Source organism: Vulpes lagopus, chromosome 10 (assembly GCF_018345385.1).
Source record: "Vulpes lagopus strain Blue_001 chromosome 10, ASM1834538v1, whole genome shotgun sequence".
Taxonomy (NCBI): Eukaryota; Metazoa; Chordata; class Mammalia; order Carnivora; family Canidae; genus Vulpes; species Vulpes lagopus.
In genome coordinates, this window is record NC_054833.1 from 50,590,862 (window position 1) to 50,606,393 (window position 15,532).

The 15,532-nt window shown below is 37.1% G+C and overlaps 2 protein-coding genes across 7 annotated transcripts in view; one reads left to right on the top strand and one right to left on the bottom strand.

Annotated features, from left to right (window-relative positions):
• ATM (ATM serine/threonine kinase) overlaps positions 1-15,532 on the bottom strand; it is a 117,144-nt gene that overhangs the window by 100,676 nt on the left and 936 nt on the right. For 3 of the 6 annotated variants that reach the window (XM_041771454.1, XM_041771456.1, XM_041771458.1), the window contains exons 2-7: positions 14,243-14,287; positions 12,904-13,011; positions 11,368-11,465; positions 11,174-11,286; positions 9,786-9,931; positions 6,327-6,491 (exon numbers count right to left, since the gene is read on the bottom strand). In XM_041771454.1, the coding sequence (XP_041627388.1) occupies positions 6,327-6,491; positions 9,786-9,931; positions 11,174-11,286; positions 11,368-11,439 (496 nt within the window). In that variant the 5' untranslated portion in view covers positions 11,440-11,465; positions 12,904-13,011; positions 14,243-14,287. The remainder of the gene's footprint in view (positions 1-6,326; positions 6,492-9,785; positions 9,932-11,173; positions 11,287-11,367; positions 11,466-12,903; positions 13,012-14,242; positions 14,288-15,532) is intronic. The other 3 variants (XM_041771453.1, XM_041771457.1, XM_041771459.1) reach the window with 1 other exon arrangement.
• LOC121500045 (60S ribosomal protein L31-like) lies at positions 13,077-13,794 on the top strand. The gene has a single exon (XM_041771460.1). The coding sequence runs from the start codon at positions 13,369-13,371 to the stop codon at positions 13,744-13,746; it is 378 nt and encodes a 125-aa protein (XP_041627394.1). The 5' UTR covers positions 13,077-13,368; the 3' UTR covers positions 13,747-13,794.

Here is a 15,532-nt window from a genome sequence, read left to right on the forward strand (position 1 = left end):
TTAACATAGGTTCACAGATTGAAACAAATGTGCCAGTTTGGAGCAGAATGCTGACAGCAGAAGAGGCTATGCATGTGTGATGGGGGGTTTAAGGAAACTCTCTACTTCCTGCTCAATTCTGCTATGAACCTAAAACTGTTCTGAGAAAGTAAAGTCTGTTTTTTTTTCTTTTTTTTTTTAAAGATTTTATTTATTTATTCATGAGAGACACAGAGAGAGAGAGAGAGGCAGAGACACAAGCAGAGGGAGAAGCAGCCTCCATGCAGGGAGCCTGACATGGGCCTCGATCCCAGGACTCCAGGATCACGCCCTGGGCTGGAGGCGGCGCTAAACCGCTGAGCCACCCGGGCTGCCCGTAAAGTTTATTTTTTTTTAAATGTCTGGAAACCACTGGGTTAGAGAATCTGAATAAAGGCCACTGTAGTTAGAACACAGAAGTAGAAGGATAGGGATGGTTCTTAGTTATGGTCAGGCAGGCAGGCAGAAGCAAAATTACCCAATGTTTTCCAAGGCCTAGAAAAGGAGCACACATTTTATTCTAGTTGTACAGGAAAGCCACTCAAGTTTTTAACAGTTCTTCTTCCCTACCTTATTAGAGAAACTACCTTCTTCCTTGAGACAAGCCTAAGGCTCTTATTTTGGAACCCCTGATTCTCAGGAAACACAAAGAGGTGCCTGGGCTCAGTTGGTTAAGCATCTGACTTCTGATTTTGGCTCAGGTCACGATCTCAGGGTGCTGGGATGGAGCCCTGAGTCTGGCTCCTCACTGGGCAAGGATCTTAAGATTCTCTCTCCCTCTCCCTCTGTCCTCACCAACCTCCAACCTGGCTCCTATGTGCATGTACTCTAAAAAAATTAATTAAAAATTTTAAAAGAAGAAAACATAGTCCATTTTCCTGTGTATTCAACCACTCTCTTTCCACGGAATACTTCCTATTACATTTTTATGTCTTCCAGTCACTCTCATCTTTTAACAGGACCCTTCTTTCCCTTCCCCTACAACCAAAGCTTTTGAAAGTGCTGTATCTGTTAATCCACTTCCTCACTTGTCACTCAGGCTTTCACACTAGTGCGTTACAGAATGGAATACCATCAACCAACAGACTCTAGTATAGAATAATTCACCCAAGAACAGCAGGAACACATATGCATTTTTAAATGCATATGGAGCACTCATCAAGTACTCACCCTTGGTCATAAAAGAAATCATAACAATTATAAAATAACTTAAGATTATAAAAAGTATGTTCTCTGAAAGTAATCTAATTGGACTGAAAAAAAAACTGCAAAAGGGAAAAAACAAAAAAACAAATACCCCCAAAACAATTGGAAAGTAAACATTTTAAATACTTTAAACATTTCCAAATAACCCACTGGTTAAAGAAATCTCAAGAAAAACTAGAACATATTTTAAACTGAAGAAAAATGAAAATACAACATTGTCAAATGTGATATGACAAAGCAGTGTCTAGAGAAAAATTATATTAAATGCACATATGAGGAAAGAAGCTCTCCAATCAATGACCTAAGCAACAACCCTAAGACACTAGTGAACAAATTAAACCCAAACTAAACATAAATAAAGAACTAATAATAAAACAAAAACTCGATAATGAAAGAAGCAGTATCACTACAGACCCCACATACTTTAAAAGGATAAAAACACAATAACATTTGAGAATTTCACACTCCTACATTCAACAGCTTAGATAAAATGTATAAATTCTTAAACAAATTACCAAAGCTAACTGAAAAAGAAATAAACTAAATATTTCCATATCTATTAAACAAACTTGAATTCATAGTTAAAAACTTCCAACCACTACCTCCAAATTCAATCTAATAATATATAAAAAGGATAATACATCATGCCCTAGTGGAGTATATCCTGGGAATACAAGGTTGACTTAACCTATGAAAAATTCATCAGTGCAATTCATCCTATCAAGAGATTAAAGAAAAGACCATTAAAAAAAAAAAAAAGCCCATAGGATTATCTCAACAGATGAAGAAATCTAATAAAATTCAACATCCTTTCATGATAAAAACCATGAGCAACTAGAAACTGAAAGTCTTCAACCCATACTGATAGCTAATGTCACGATTAGTGGTTAAACAATGAATGCTTCTCCCTAAAACCAAGAATATAACAAGATGTGCTCTCATCACTCCTACTCAAAATTATACTGAAACTACAAAACTGGAAGAAAACAGAGGAAAAGTTTTATGTCAGATTTGTTAACAATCTCTTGGAAATGACACCAAAGGCAAAGGCAACAAAAGAAAATATAAATTGTACTCAAATTAAAAACTTTTTTAGATCAAAGGATACTATCATCAGGTTGAAGGCAACCCATGAAATGGGAGAAAATATCTGCAAACCATATCTGATAAGGGGTTAATATACAGAATATATAAAGAACTCCCATATTTCAACAACAAAATAACAACCCGATTAAAAACTGGGCAAAAGGGACGCTGGATGGCTCAGTGGTTGAAGTATCTGCCTTTGGCTCAGGGCGTGATCCCAGGGTCCTGGAATTGAGTATCTCCGGGCAGGGAGCCTGCTTCTCCCTCTACCTATGTCTCTGCCTCTCTCCCTGTGTCTCTCATGAATAAATAAAATCTTAAAAAAAAAAAAAAAAAAAACCTGGGCAAAAGATGTGAATAGTTTTCCAAAGATGATAAATGAACAATTAGCATTTGAAAAATTCAACATCACGAGTCATTAAGGAAATGCAGACCAAAACCTCAATCAGACACCACTTCACACACATTCACATTAGGATGGCTACTATCAAAACAAGAAAAAGTGTTAGTAGGGATGTGGAGAAGTGGGAACCCAGGTGATTGCTGGTGGATATGTAAAACATGTAAAGGGATATAGTCCTTGTACAAACCAGTTTGGTGGTTTCTCAATAAATTAAACACAGAACTACCCTATGATGCAGCAATTCTACCTCTGGATAAATACCCAAAAGAATCAAAAGAAAGGACTCAAACAGCTATTTGTACACTTGTGTTCCTAACAGTATGACTCATAAAGCCAAAAGGTAGAAATCACTCAAGTATCCAAAGACAGATGAATGGATCAACAAAATGCAGTATATAAGTGCAATGGAATATTAGTCTTAAAAAGGAAATTCTGAGACATGCTACAACATGGATAAACATTGAAAACATGAGTGAAATGAGGCATTCACAAAAGAACGAATACTGTTATGACTTCACCTACAGGAGGCAGCCAGAGTAGTCAAACTGCTAGATACAGAAAGCAGAATGCTTGCCAAGGACTGCCAGAGGGGAAAAGGGGAGCTGTTGTTTAAGGAGTACAGTGTTTCAGTTTGGGAAGATGGAAAAGTGTTGGAAATGAAAGGTGATGGTTGCAAACAATGTGGATATACTTAATACCACTGACTATAAACTTAAAAATAGTTAAAATGGTGAACTTTAAGTCATGTACATTCCACCATTTAAACAAATCATACTGAAGGTCCCAACCGATAGAACACAGAAGAAAGAATTAGTGAAAGTCACACGGCTCAGAAATAAAGGGGAAAAAACACAGATAATAATATGACTGTCTAAAGAGAAAATCCCTCGGAAGCTACAAAAGAGCTCCTTAGATCTACTAAGTATTTTAGCAAGGTCCCAAGACACAACATTAATATACAAAAATCACCTGTACTTCTGTATGACAGCAATCAGTATGGAAACTGAAATTTTTTAAACTACACAATTTACAAACTACAGCAGTATAAATCTAATAAAAATATATAAATTCTGTAAGTTGATAATCCTAAAACACTGATTTGTCAAAAAAGACCTAAATAGATATATCATGTTCACAGACCAGAAGACTCCATGTTCATGTGTTTGCCTGTTCTTCCTGTCTTGTATAGATGGAGGTTCCTGGGATCTGTCCTACATGACCACCCACCCTGACCTGCACATATACAGGCAGGCTAAAGAATGTTGTTTGTGAGACTTGTGCTGCGTAAGTGACCCTGGGAGCCTGATTAGCTGCCATTAGCTGGCCTCCAGGTCAGAATTTGCCTTTCTAGTCTAAAGGCCAAGAACTTTAAATTTTGCCTTTCATCCCCTCCAGCTCCAGCATGGGCTGCCCACCACCCACTGGAATCTGGGAAGGAACACAAACAAACACACCTAGCCCAGGATCCTAGATAGGTAAAGACATGATAATAAAGGAATGTGACTAGCTCCAAACTGCACGTAGGCAAACAAATGTTTAACTCCAAACCCTGTCATTTTCCCTACAAATGGGGATGGCCAGTTGGAAGTCTCGCTTGAGGGGAGGATGTTCCACCCAGGCCTCTCAATCTGGACTCCAGCCTGGCTCTCTCCATGGACCTTCCCTAGCTAATGAGGTTGGATGTTATAACTCTGTCTTATTCTCCTTTACTGTTAATTACAGCCCCAATCTATGCAGATTTTCCTTTTCTTCTTTCTGTTTCTATTAGGTTTTTTATAATATCAATAAAGTGTATTTTTCCCCTTCAAAACTGAGAATATTAAAAAAAAAACTGAGAATATAGCTGCTGTGAATCTTTTCTCAGAACATTTCCTTAATTATTCCATAGATTCATTGCAATACCTTCCAAAATTCCAACAGAGAATTTGTAGTAATCAACAAGCCAATCTCAAACTTTGTATAAAATTTCTGGCTTGGTCTCAGGCCATCCTCTCATCTCACTCTAAACTCTTCCTCTAGACAATCTCATCTCTAATTGGGGGTTCTATCACTTCTACCAAAGATATATTTTGGAGACGCCTGGGTGGCTCAGTGTAAGGTGTCTGGCTTTGGCTCAGGGTGTGATCTCAGAGTCCCAAGATCAAGTTCTGCATTGGGCTCCCTGCATGGAGCTCCCTGTTTCTCCCTCTGCCTGTGTCTCTGCCTCTCTCTCTCCCTGTCTCTCATGAATAAATAAATAAAATCTTAAAAAAAAAAAAAAAAAAGATATATTTTGAACACAAACTTCACTTCTTGAGCATAGTCCTCGCTAGAGAATCAAGTTTAAGAGAAGGGAGCTAACTAGAAAAATAATTCAACCAAAGGGCCGATCATGAGAAATGACAGTATGCTCAAAGATAGAAAGGACTTCAGAGAACGTGTCAGATGATGGAACCATAGTAAGGAGACTACAGCAAGGACTGACTTTGTTTCAGTTGAGACCCGTGGTTACAAGTACTAATCTGAAATATGCAAATTTCCTGAATATTTAAGATGGACCATTGTGGTAAGAGATGTGATGGGTATCACCAGCCTATTTTCTACTTATTGTGAGGGTCAAGTTGGGATAGAGCCTCCCTCACGCTAAGAACAAAAATAAAGGCCCCACATGACAGCTAAGAAATTAATATAACAGCTAAAAAGGCTTTCATTCATGTGGGAACAGCAGAATATACTGCAGGGCACTGATTAGGTCATAGTTTTACCATCCACACAAATCTCATCTTGAAATGAGAACCTGACAATAAACAATACAGATAAATCTCTTTTCATTTAGTTAGTACAATTTATCTTGAATACTTTCCATGAAAAACACTGAGCTTCTAGATTTTCAGAGGTGGTAATATTAGAAGACTGACATATAGCTTACTTCATTCAAGCCAAATCCCATTTTCACCCATTGAACCCACTGAGAGACAGAAATGCTCTACCTCTGAAATCAAACTCAAACTTTTCAGTCTCTGACCATAACTTCCTTCTTCTGTGGTCTCAGTACCTTTCACTTAGAAGCTGTCAGACACAATGGATTCCTCCCTGGCACCCACTCTCCTTATCTAGTCACTGGGCCCTGTACATCCTATTCTACTATATTTGACTCCCATTACCTTGCAAGTGACCTGCTAAATGCCTAATCCAACAGATACGTGTATGTTTTACCATTTCCAACATATTTAAAGTGTACTACCCTTCCAACCTGAAACTCGCCTTCTTGTTTCTTTTTTCTCTGTGTTTTAATTATGGTGAGGTTGAGGCGTCATTCATCTGTGAACTCACTGTGCCCAAATATATCTATATTATAGTGCATTGCAATTTTTGGTTTGTTTTTTTTCTGCCACTGGTCTGTCAAGTCCTTGATCAAGGACAAGGGGCTTCTTTCAATTCTATAATTCCAGTTCTGATAGAGACAATAACTTAGGAAGTCCATAACAGAAGAAAATAAAGGTTGGACTATTTAATTTTACTAAGAAACTGTTAAATTGCAAGGACACTTAGGGGATACAGATTCTGACTGGTCTTTGGTGACATTTCATTTCATTTCAGAAAAAATTCACAAGTAACAAATTTCAAAACATACCTAGCCACTGTTGCTGAGATATTTCACACCAGTATTTCCTCACTGAAAGAATGTCCTTGAGCAGAATGTTGCTACAGTCAGCTCCATAAACGGCACCATTAAATGAATCTTTCACTGTATCCATGATATAGTTCAAGAGTTCCTGACATTTTAGTCTGGGCGCTCCTATTTAAAAATAAACAAATAAAAACATACAAATGCTAAGAAAAATAAGAATACTTGGAATTGCAAAGAGCCTGCATGCCCCTCTCTGCCTGCCCCCTCCCCATTGCCAACTCATGCATTCACTGTCAAATAAAAAAAGCTTAAAAAAAAAAAAAAGATTGTAAGGAGGATATTTGACTTTGAAAACGAAATTACTTTCAAATCATACAACAGCATTTGAGGTATATAAATATATAAGGCTGTAATATTTCCAGTTTTATTTATTAGATGTCCCAAAAATTCAGTATTAATGGATATATTCTCAAAGACAACAAAAGGACATTTAGAAACTGTTTATTTTCAAAAAATCACACTGATGTTACACCTAAAATTTTACCAGATTTCAACATTAACAATATTAGAACTGCATATAACTTTTCTGTTATTAGCTATGAGCAGCTCACAAGTAATACATATCTGATTATATTCTAGTTTAGCAGTTCTTTAATGATTTTATTTATTTATTCATGAGAGACACGAAAGAGGCAGAGACACAAGCAGAGGGAGAAGCAGGCTCCATGCAGGAAGCCCGATGTGGGACTCAATCCGAAGACCCCAGAATCACGCCCTGGGCCAAAGGCAGAGGCTCAACTACTGAGCCACCCAGGCATCCCTAGTTTAGCAGTTTCTTAGGATGAGTTCAGCATTTTCTTACCAAACTAGGGTAAATAAATATACACTAAGATAATTATCATTTTTATTTGTGGCTTATATCCTTTTAAGCATCTGGCCAAGGATGAAATGCACAACCACATGATCCTCTACTGTAATACCCTGTGCCTCTCTCTCTTACAGTCCTTATAACATTTTCTTATCTGTAACATCTGCTAAACTATGACATTCCTAAGGAATTAGTTAATTTCTGTATGGCAACACAGCCCAGTAACTGTCCTAAATAGTATTTTCTTAGTAAACAATTATTGAGTAACTGCATAAATCAATGTCACAATGAAATCATTTCCCTATGGTCTTAATCTCAACAAATTTCCTTCCTCCACCAAATTTGAGAAAGGTTTCAAAAACTATGCTGACATTCTTTTCTAAGAAAACTTATCATCAAAGGACAACTAAGTTGGCTGGAGAGAATTTAAGGAGCCTCACAGGACTTAACATTTACAAAGCTGGGTTTTCCATTCTCTAGGCTCCATCTGTACTTTGTGTAGAAGCAGACAAATGCCAGTGTAGAGGAACGAACAATATTTGCTTATTGGTTCCTTCCCAGCTGTCTTTTCTGAATCTCTTTCTTTCGTCATACCTCGAATACCAATGCAAAGTAAGCCTGGCAAAGTCTAGACATGTGTTTAAATTCCAGGCAACTCCCCAACACTTAAAAAAAAAAAAAAAAATAGTGAGATGACATGATAGTTACACTTTGGTTTTATAGAGATGAAAGATGTTTAAATTACAAAGTCAAACTTGAAAGAAAAGGAAGCCTCAAATAAAAACACAACTTTTCAACCACTGAAATAATCTTACATTGACAATTTCATCAACTCATTCCCATAAATCAACATACTGATACTTTCACACATTTTTCCAATGTGATCTCCACTGTTAATTTTGCAATTGTAGGTTTTTGCACCATGAAGCAATATTACATACTGCAAACTTTTCTGGTGGGCTACAAATAGGCTTGGGTATCTTTCTCTTAATAACTCTGTATGTACATATTAAAATGTGTTAAGAACCCAATGTTAGTAGCCAAGAGAAGAAATTTTAATAACTGCAGGGCTATCTATCATACAGGGCAAAAGCAGGTGCAGGGTATTCCAGTGTAAGCTGTCAACGCTGGAGTCGCTGACACAGGCTTGCCACTATGCATATAAATTAGCACCTCAGACCTGGAAAACTAAATTTCTGCTAAACCATTGCTTTTTTAGACTCAAGTCTCATCACACCATTCTGAAATATCACTAACTTACCATCTATATCCTTCTACTTAATAATGTTTATCAAGGCTTTTCTGATTCTTAAGTCTTTTATTTTAATTCCAGTATAGTTACCATACAATGTTCTATTACTTTCAGGTGTCCGACACAGGGACTCAATGGCTTTTCTGATTCTTTTTTTCTTTTTTTAAAGATTTTATTTATTCTTGAGAGAGAGAGAGAGAGGCAGGGACACAGTCAGAGGGAGAAGCAGGTAGCCTGACATAGGATTGTTAAATAAGACCTACATACAACAATCCTAGCCTGACAATCCTAGCCTGACATAGGATTCGATCCCGGGTCTCCAGGATCATGCCCTGGGCTGAAGGCGGTGCCAAACCACTGAGCCACCCGGGCTGCCCGGATTTTGATTCTTAAACTAAACTTGGTATCACAAAACCACATCCTTATGTGTGAAGAGTAAACAAAGTCTGAGCCCAAGAGTTGCTAAACAAACACTTCTACTTCTAGCCTTTAGCATCGTATGAAGCTCATTTCCTTACATAAACCTAGTAGGATCCTGCACTTTGGGTCAAAAATATCAACTCTTTATAAAATACCCACTGCACCAATTCAAAATGGGAAATACATGGCTGATCAGGAGCAAAAAACCACTGGGTATTTTTTTTAATCAGTAGTAAGCTCAGTTTTAGTTAAGAGAATGAGTTTTGACTGCCAAAAAAGCTAATGTAGTCTCAAAATGAATTAGTAAAACTATAGAATAAAAGATATGCAAGTCCTGGTCCACTCTGTACCAATTAAAATATAGCTATAATTGAGTCCCATACTTTGAAATATAATTAAACTGAAGAAAATTCAGAAGACGGAGACACAAAAACTAGGTCATATGAGCTGAAGGAAGTATGTCAGTTTAGCTTAAAGTGGATTCAGAGTAAATGTCACAGCTAACTTCAAATATATACCAAAGGATGTCATACTGAAAAAATTTATTAGGATTTGTCTGTACTATCTCAGAAGGTAGAAGCAGTAACAAAAGGAAACAGGTCTCTCCACTGTTAAAGCTATTCAAAGATATTAAAGCCTCAAGAGGTATGTTTGATCATTAAGGCTACCTAAGTGCTACGAAAAAAGAGAGGGGATCCAAGAAGCATGGGTAGTTGGAATACTAATTTTTAATCCTTCCAACATGGAGGCTATCATTCCATGCTTACATAAATTCCTCCAAATATTTGAACTGATTATAAATTAAAATCCATTTACATACTAGAAATTAGAGTTAGCACTCAAACTTTTATCTTAACCATATTCTGACTGAACTCATGCAATAATAACCTTTAAACCAGCTATTTATAATAAGAGCACTTACTTTTATTTGCACATTTGATGAAATATTTGACCAAACTACTGATTTCTTGCATCTTTTTCTGCCTAGTGGCTTGTGTTGAGGCTGACACACTTGGTTTTGCCGTTCGCAGACATTCTGTTTCTTTCTGAACATATTTCTGTAAAAATCTTCAAGAAAACAAATAGAATTGCAAAAACTTATTAAACACAAATTATTACAACGGTTTTGAAAAGTCCTTTTATGCCATCATAAAGAGAATCTTTTAAGCCATAATACTGCAGTCAAGATAAATAAAATAATTTTCTTTCAAGGCTGAAGCCCCACGACACCAATTTAAAGTCTGTTCTGCAAAGCTCTAAAACGTAACCTCCGTGATTTTCTGTTGCTTTACTGCTTGCTTTCTCCTTTTAGTATTAAAAGCTTACAATGCTATTAGGGCTTTTAGTTCTCTCTTGCTATTTTGTACACAACCCAATCCTTTCCCAGGCAGTTTATAACAATTCTAAGCCTCTGAAAGAAGCCTGCCTAGAAGACATTCATGATTAGTTGGAAGTACCATGTGCCTATTGGACCTACCTGATCAGCTAATGCAAAATAATACTCATCCTTAGATAATAGTTATATTTGTGTTATTTGAAATAAACTAAGTAACCAGAGAAAAAGCACGCATTTTTTTAATGCTATCTGCACTTATATCTGTAAGTCCATCCAATACCAAGTAAGTGGTAAAAATAAAAGTTCTAAATACTTAAGAACAAGTAAATGCACTTCCTCTTGATTGAAGATAATTTATTTCAAGCTTTCCAGTATTCTATATTAATTTAAAATATTGTATTCATTTTCCCAAGTTTCACAACCTACTTCTAGTTACTTTTTCACAGTTGAAAATTATATCTTAAAAAGAAAAAAAAAAATTATATCTTAATGTAAAAAGATATGAATTCTGCTTAGCACCCCAGTCCAGCAAACAATTGTCTTTCCAATGCCTGATTTTTTTTTAACTGTATTCATATGGGAATTATTCTGTAATTGTTTAACTATAATTTAACATGTAACAGTTACTCAGAGCAATATTAAAGACATAAATAATAAAACGTGTAACATAATTTTATTCTCCAACTTGAAAAAAAGTCTTTTGAATGAACTAACTCGAAAGGAATTCTCTCATCTTGAGTGAGATATACCTAAGAACTTTTATTGAAAAAATGGCCTAAAAACTTAAACTTTTTCTATATGAACATCTCTTAAAAATCATGTTTCAGATAAATAGTAAGTACCAACTTTATATGCAAGGTACAACAGCTTATAAGGAGCAAAGTTAAATAAGACCTACATACAACAAAAATATCTCAACAAATAAACATGAAAGAGGAAAAACAAAGACAATAAAAAAAATTAGAATGGAATACCTAAAAACAGCATCCCAATTCAAATATTTGCTTTGTTTGGAATCTGAATGCCGATCTAAATGTTGAATAGTTTCAGGATCCCGAATCAGGCGCTTGAATTTCTCAACTTCTTTCTAAAATGAAAAAGAACATAGGAATGGGTTGCCAATCATACACTAATTTCAAGAAAAGATCAAATTTCAGTAATTTACTACCCTTCGTTCTGTAGCTCTATCATGTTCTAGTTGACGGCAGCAAATAAGCAGATCATTAAGTGCTAGACTCATGGTTCAGAACTTCAGAAAACATATCACTGTAAATAAACACATAAATTCAAAATTATTTCAAATTTGGTATTAATATATAGTCATATTAACTGTACAATTACAGGCATATTATGATCAAACATTCAATGATTTTTCTTAATGTTTTCACATTTAAGTGAGATTTTATTAGAATATACCAAAACAAAACCTCAACACACAAAAGGGTACTTGTGTGTACAATAGCAGGATAAAAAAAGGAAATACAGAATTTATTGTCCTGAGACCTCTTCCAAGAAACACGGTAATTAAAATAAAATGTGAAAGATGAACAGAAGACAGCCAGGTCAAGAATAAGGAAAGAGCACTTAAACATTTAACATTGACCAGCTGAAATATTTAACCACACTCTTTCTTATATGGAGTGACAAGACATGCTATCTGCTGAGCCAAAACCTGAAACTGCTTATGCTCTGAAATTGTTATGTAAAAGGTTGATATCAAAGCTAGTAATAAGCCGTGCCTACCACTTAAGTCTCAACTGGCTTTATGGTTCTCACTTAAAATATAAAAACAGGGATCCCTGGGTGGCGCAGCAGTTTGGCACCTGCCTTTGGCCTGGGGCGCGATCCTGGAGACCCGGGATCAAATCCCACGTCGGGCTCCCGGTGCATGGAGCCTGCTTCTCCCTCTGCCTGTGTCTCTGCCTCTCTCTCTGTGTGACTATCGTAGATAAATAAAAATTTTAAAAAAAATCTATATATATAAAAACAGAAGGATAATTATGCTCTTGCTTTTGTTTTAAAAGAAAATTAACTACAATAGTGCCAAAAATCAACTATGTTTTACTGCGCCTTAATGCCATCGCTGTAGTCCTACTCCTTTTAGGTTTTCTGACATAATCAAAGCTTCCATTGATAACCTTTAAAAAAAAAAAAACTCATTCAAGAAAAGCATTTTGTGTCATTCTCCCTGACTCTTAAAAAGAAGCTTCATTAGAGACCATATCCAGTCTTCCTACAAAAAAAGAAATCCCTGTTACAAAATTAAACACTCTTTAAACACTCTCAGCAAGAGCACTCTATCTAACAAGCCTACCATTTTGTTGGCAAATAGCTCTAATTTGCTTCCCCATTTTTATTCATTGGTTGTTCTCTTTTATACCTATTACAATCTCCTTTACCCTGCTGTAGATTACAAATTGTTATTTACCTGACAGTATTTTTCATTTGATTATAATTCCTTGAGGAAAAGGACTATTATTTTTATTTTCCATTTCTTATGGTTTTATCTAGGACTCTTGCCCCTTCATATTGAATCCTAGTTTAAAACCCTCTTGATTGAGACAAAAAGGAAAATAAAACTAGGACTATAACCAGTAAAAACACCTTAACAATATCCAAAGAACCATAAATGTAGACACATTTATTTCTAAGTACACAAAAGATGTTTTTTGTAATGTAAAAAAAAAAATGCAAGTTTACTGACCATGTGACACTTCCAGAAGATGCAGCCCTAAACTTTTTTTTTTTTCAAGTTGTGGTTTTTCTGCTCGTCTCCTACTGTTTCTCTTTGTTCCGCCTTGAAGATTGATTACTTTGAAGAAAACACAACAGTTTAGTCAGAAACATTCTTTCACTGGGCAGCTACTTGTTCAAGGCACTCTGTAAGGGGTAGCCAGGCATATAATGAATTAAAGAGACAAAATCCTACCCTTGTGCAGTCATAACTGATATATGACTCAAAGGAACCAAATATACAACTGAGAGCATCAGTTGATAAGCTGCCAGCGAACATATCTCAGTAGAGGTTACCAACAGAGTCAAGATCCGAAGTGGTGTCAATCACAAAAAGAGCCAGAGGACCAATATCTCAAGGAAGGACACTAGTACCACCAAAAGGTCCCAAGATGAAAAAGTGCATGGTCTTCCTTTCCAACTAGGGCCTGGCAGAATGGCTCCCGCAAAGAAGGGTGGCGAGAAGAAGAAGGGCTGTTCTGCCATCAACGAGGTAGTGATCAGAGAACACACCATCAACATTCACAAACATATCCATGGAGTGGGTTTCAAGAAGCGTGCCCCTCGGGCACTCAAAAAGATCCGGAAATTTGCCATGAAGGAGATGGGAACTCCAGATGTGCGCATTGACACCAGGCTCAACAAAGCTGTCTGGGCCAAAGGAATAAGGAATGTTCCATACCGTATCCGTGTGCGGTTGTCCAGAAAACATAACGAGGACGAAGATTCACCAAACAAGCTCTACACGCTGGTTACCTATGTACCTATCACAACTTTCAAAAATCTACAAACTGTTAATGTGGATGAGAACTAATCGCTGATTGTCAAATAAAGGTATAAAACTGCACAAAAAAAAAAAAAAGTGCATGATTATGTTCGAGGAATTGAAAGAAAACCGAAGTAACAACGGGGTAGTCAGCTAGAGTAAGAGAGCTGAGACATAAGGTTGAGTTCGATTAATACATTAATCCAGAACTAAACTCCCCTACCAACATGCAACTGAAACCGTACATACTTCCTGAACAACAGTCTCTGAAGCGGCAAGTCCAACATTCCTTCTTAGATCTCAATCAAGTTGATCCCCTTGCAGAATTAGACAATGATGCCTACATCCCTTCTTCCCACATAGAATACTGCCCTTGGCATGCCATTCTTTTCTGGAGTAACAGTGTGGGCTCTGTAGGTAGCTTGTACTGGTTCAAAGCCTGGTCTTGCCACTTACAAGCTGTGTAACCTTGGGCACTAGCTAATGAATCTCTCAAAACCTCAGTTCTTTCATGGGTAAAATGAAAAACAATACCAGAACCTACCTCAAAGTTACAGTTAAGGATTCATGCACGGATTTAACGCAGCGTCTGGAACACAGCAAATGCTCAATCAACCTTAGCAATTACCATTCTTTCTTCCTTCGTTTTCTAAGTCTTTCTGGATGTTTCCTCTTCCACCCACACCTGCAAAACTATCTCCCTACTTCCCACCCTGGCTGCTTCTGACGTGATCTCATCCATCCCAAAGACCCCAACATGCTGAAAAGGCCTACATCTATTTCATTCAATGCCAGACCCCACTCCAGAGCTTCAGAAACTTTCCAAGCTGTGTGCCTTTACATGCATTGCCCCTCCTGCCTGGAAGACCCCTTCCTCCCTCCTCCGGAGGTAAGCGAACAATCCGAGGTCTCCCTGCAGACCTGCACGGTTCTCCCTTAAGATGTATTTTTTTTTATTATTGGAGTTCAATTTGCCAACATATAGCATAACACCCAGTGCTCATCCCATCAAGTGCCCCCCTCAGTGCCCCTCACCCAGTCACCCCGACCCCCCCGCCCACCTCCCTTTCTACCACCCCTTGTTCGTTTCCCAGAGTTAGGAGTCTCTCATGTTCTGTCTCCCTTTCTGATATTTCCCACTCATTTTTTCTCCTTTCCCCTTTATTCCCTTTCACTATTTTTTATACTTCCCCCAAAAATGAGACCATATAATGTTTGTCCTTCTCCGATTGACTTATTTCACTCAGCATAATACCATCTTAATGGATTGGAAGAATTAATATTCTGAAAATGTCAATGTTACCCAGGGCAATTTACACATTTAATGCAATCCCTATCAAAATACCATGGACTTTCTTCAGAAAGTTGGAACAAATTGTCTTAAGATTTGTGTGGAATCAGAAAAGACCCCGAATAGCCAGGGGAATTTTAAAAAAGAAAACCAGAGCTGGGGGCATCACAATGCCAGATTTCAGGTTGTACTACAAAGCTGTGGTCATCAAGACTGTGTGGTACTGGCACAAAAACACACACATAGGTCAATGGAACAGAATAGAGAATCCAGAAGCGGACCCCCAACTTTATGGTCAACTAATATTTGATAAAGGAGGAAAGACTATCCACTGGAAGAAAAACAGTCTCTTCAATAAATGGTGCTGGGAAAACTGGACATCCACATGCAGAAGAATGAAACGACCATTCTCTTACACCATACACAAGACAAGATTCCATCAAAATCCTAGAGAACACAGGCAACACCCTTTGTGAACTTGGCCACAGTAACTTCTTGCAAGATACATCCATGAAGGCAAGAGAAACAAAAAGCAAAAATGAA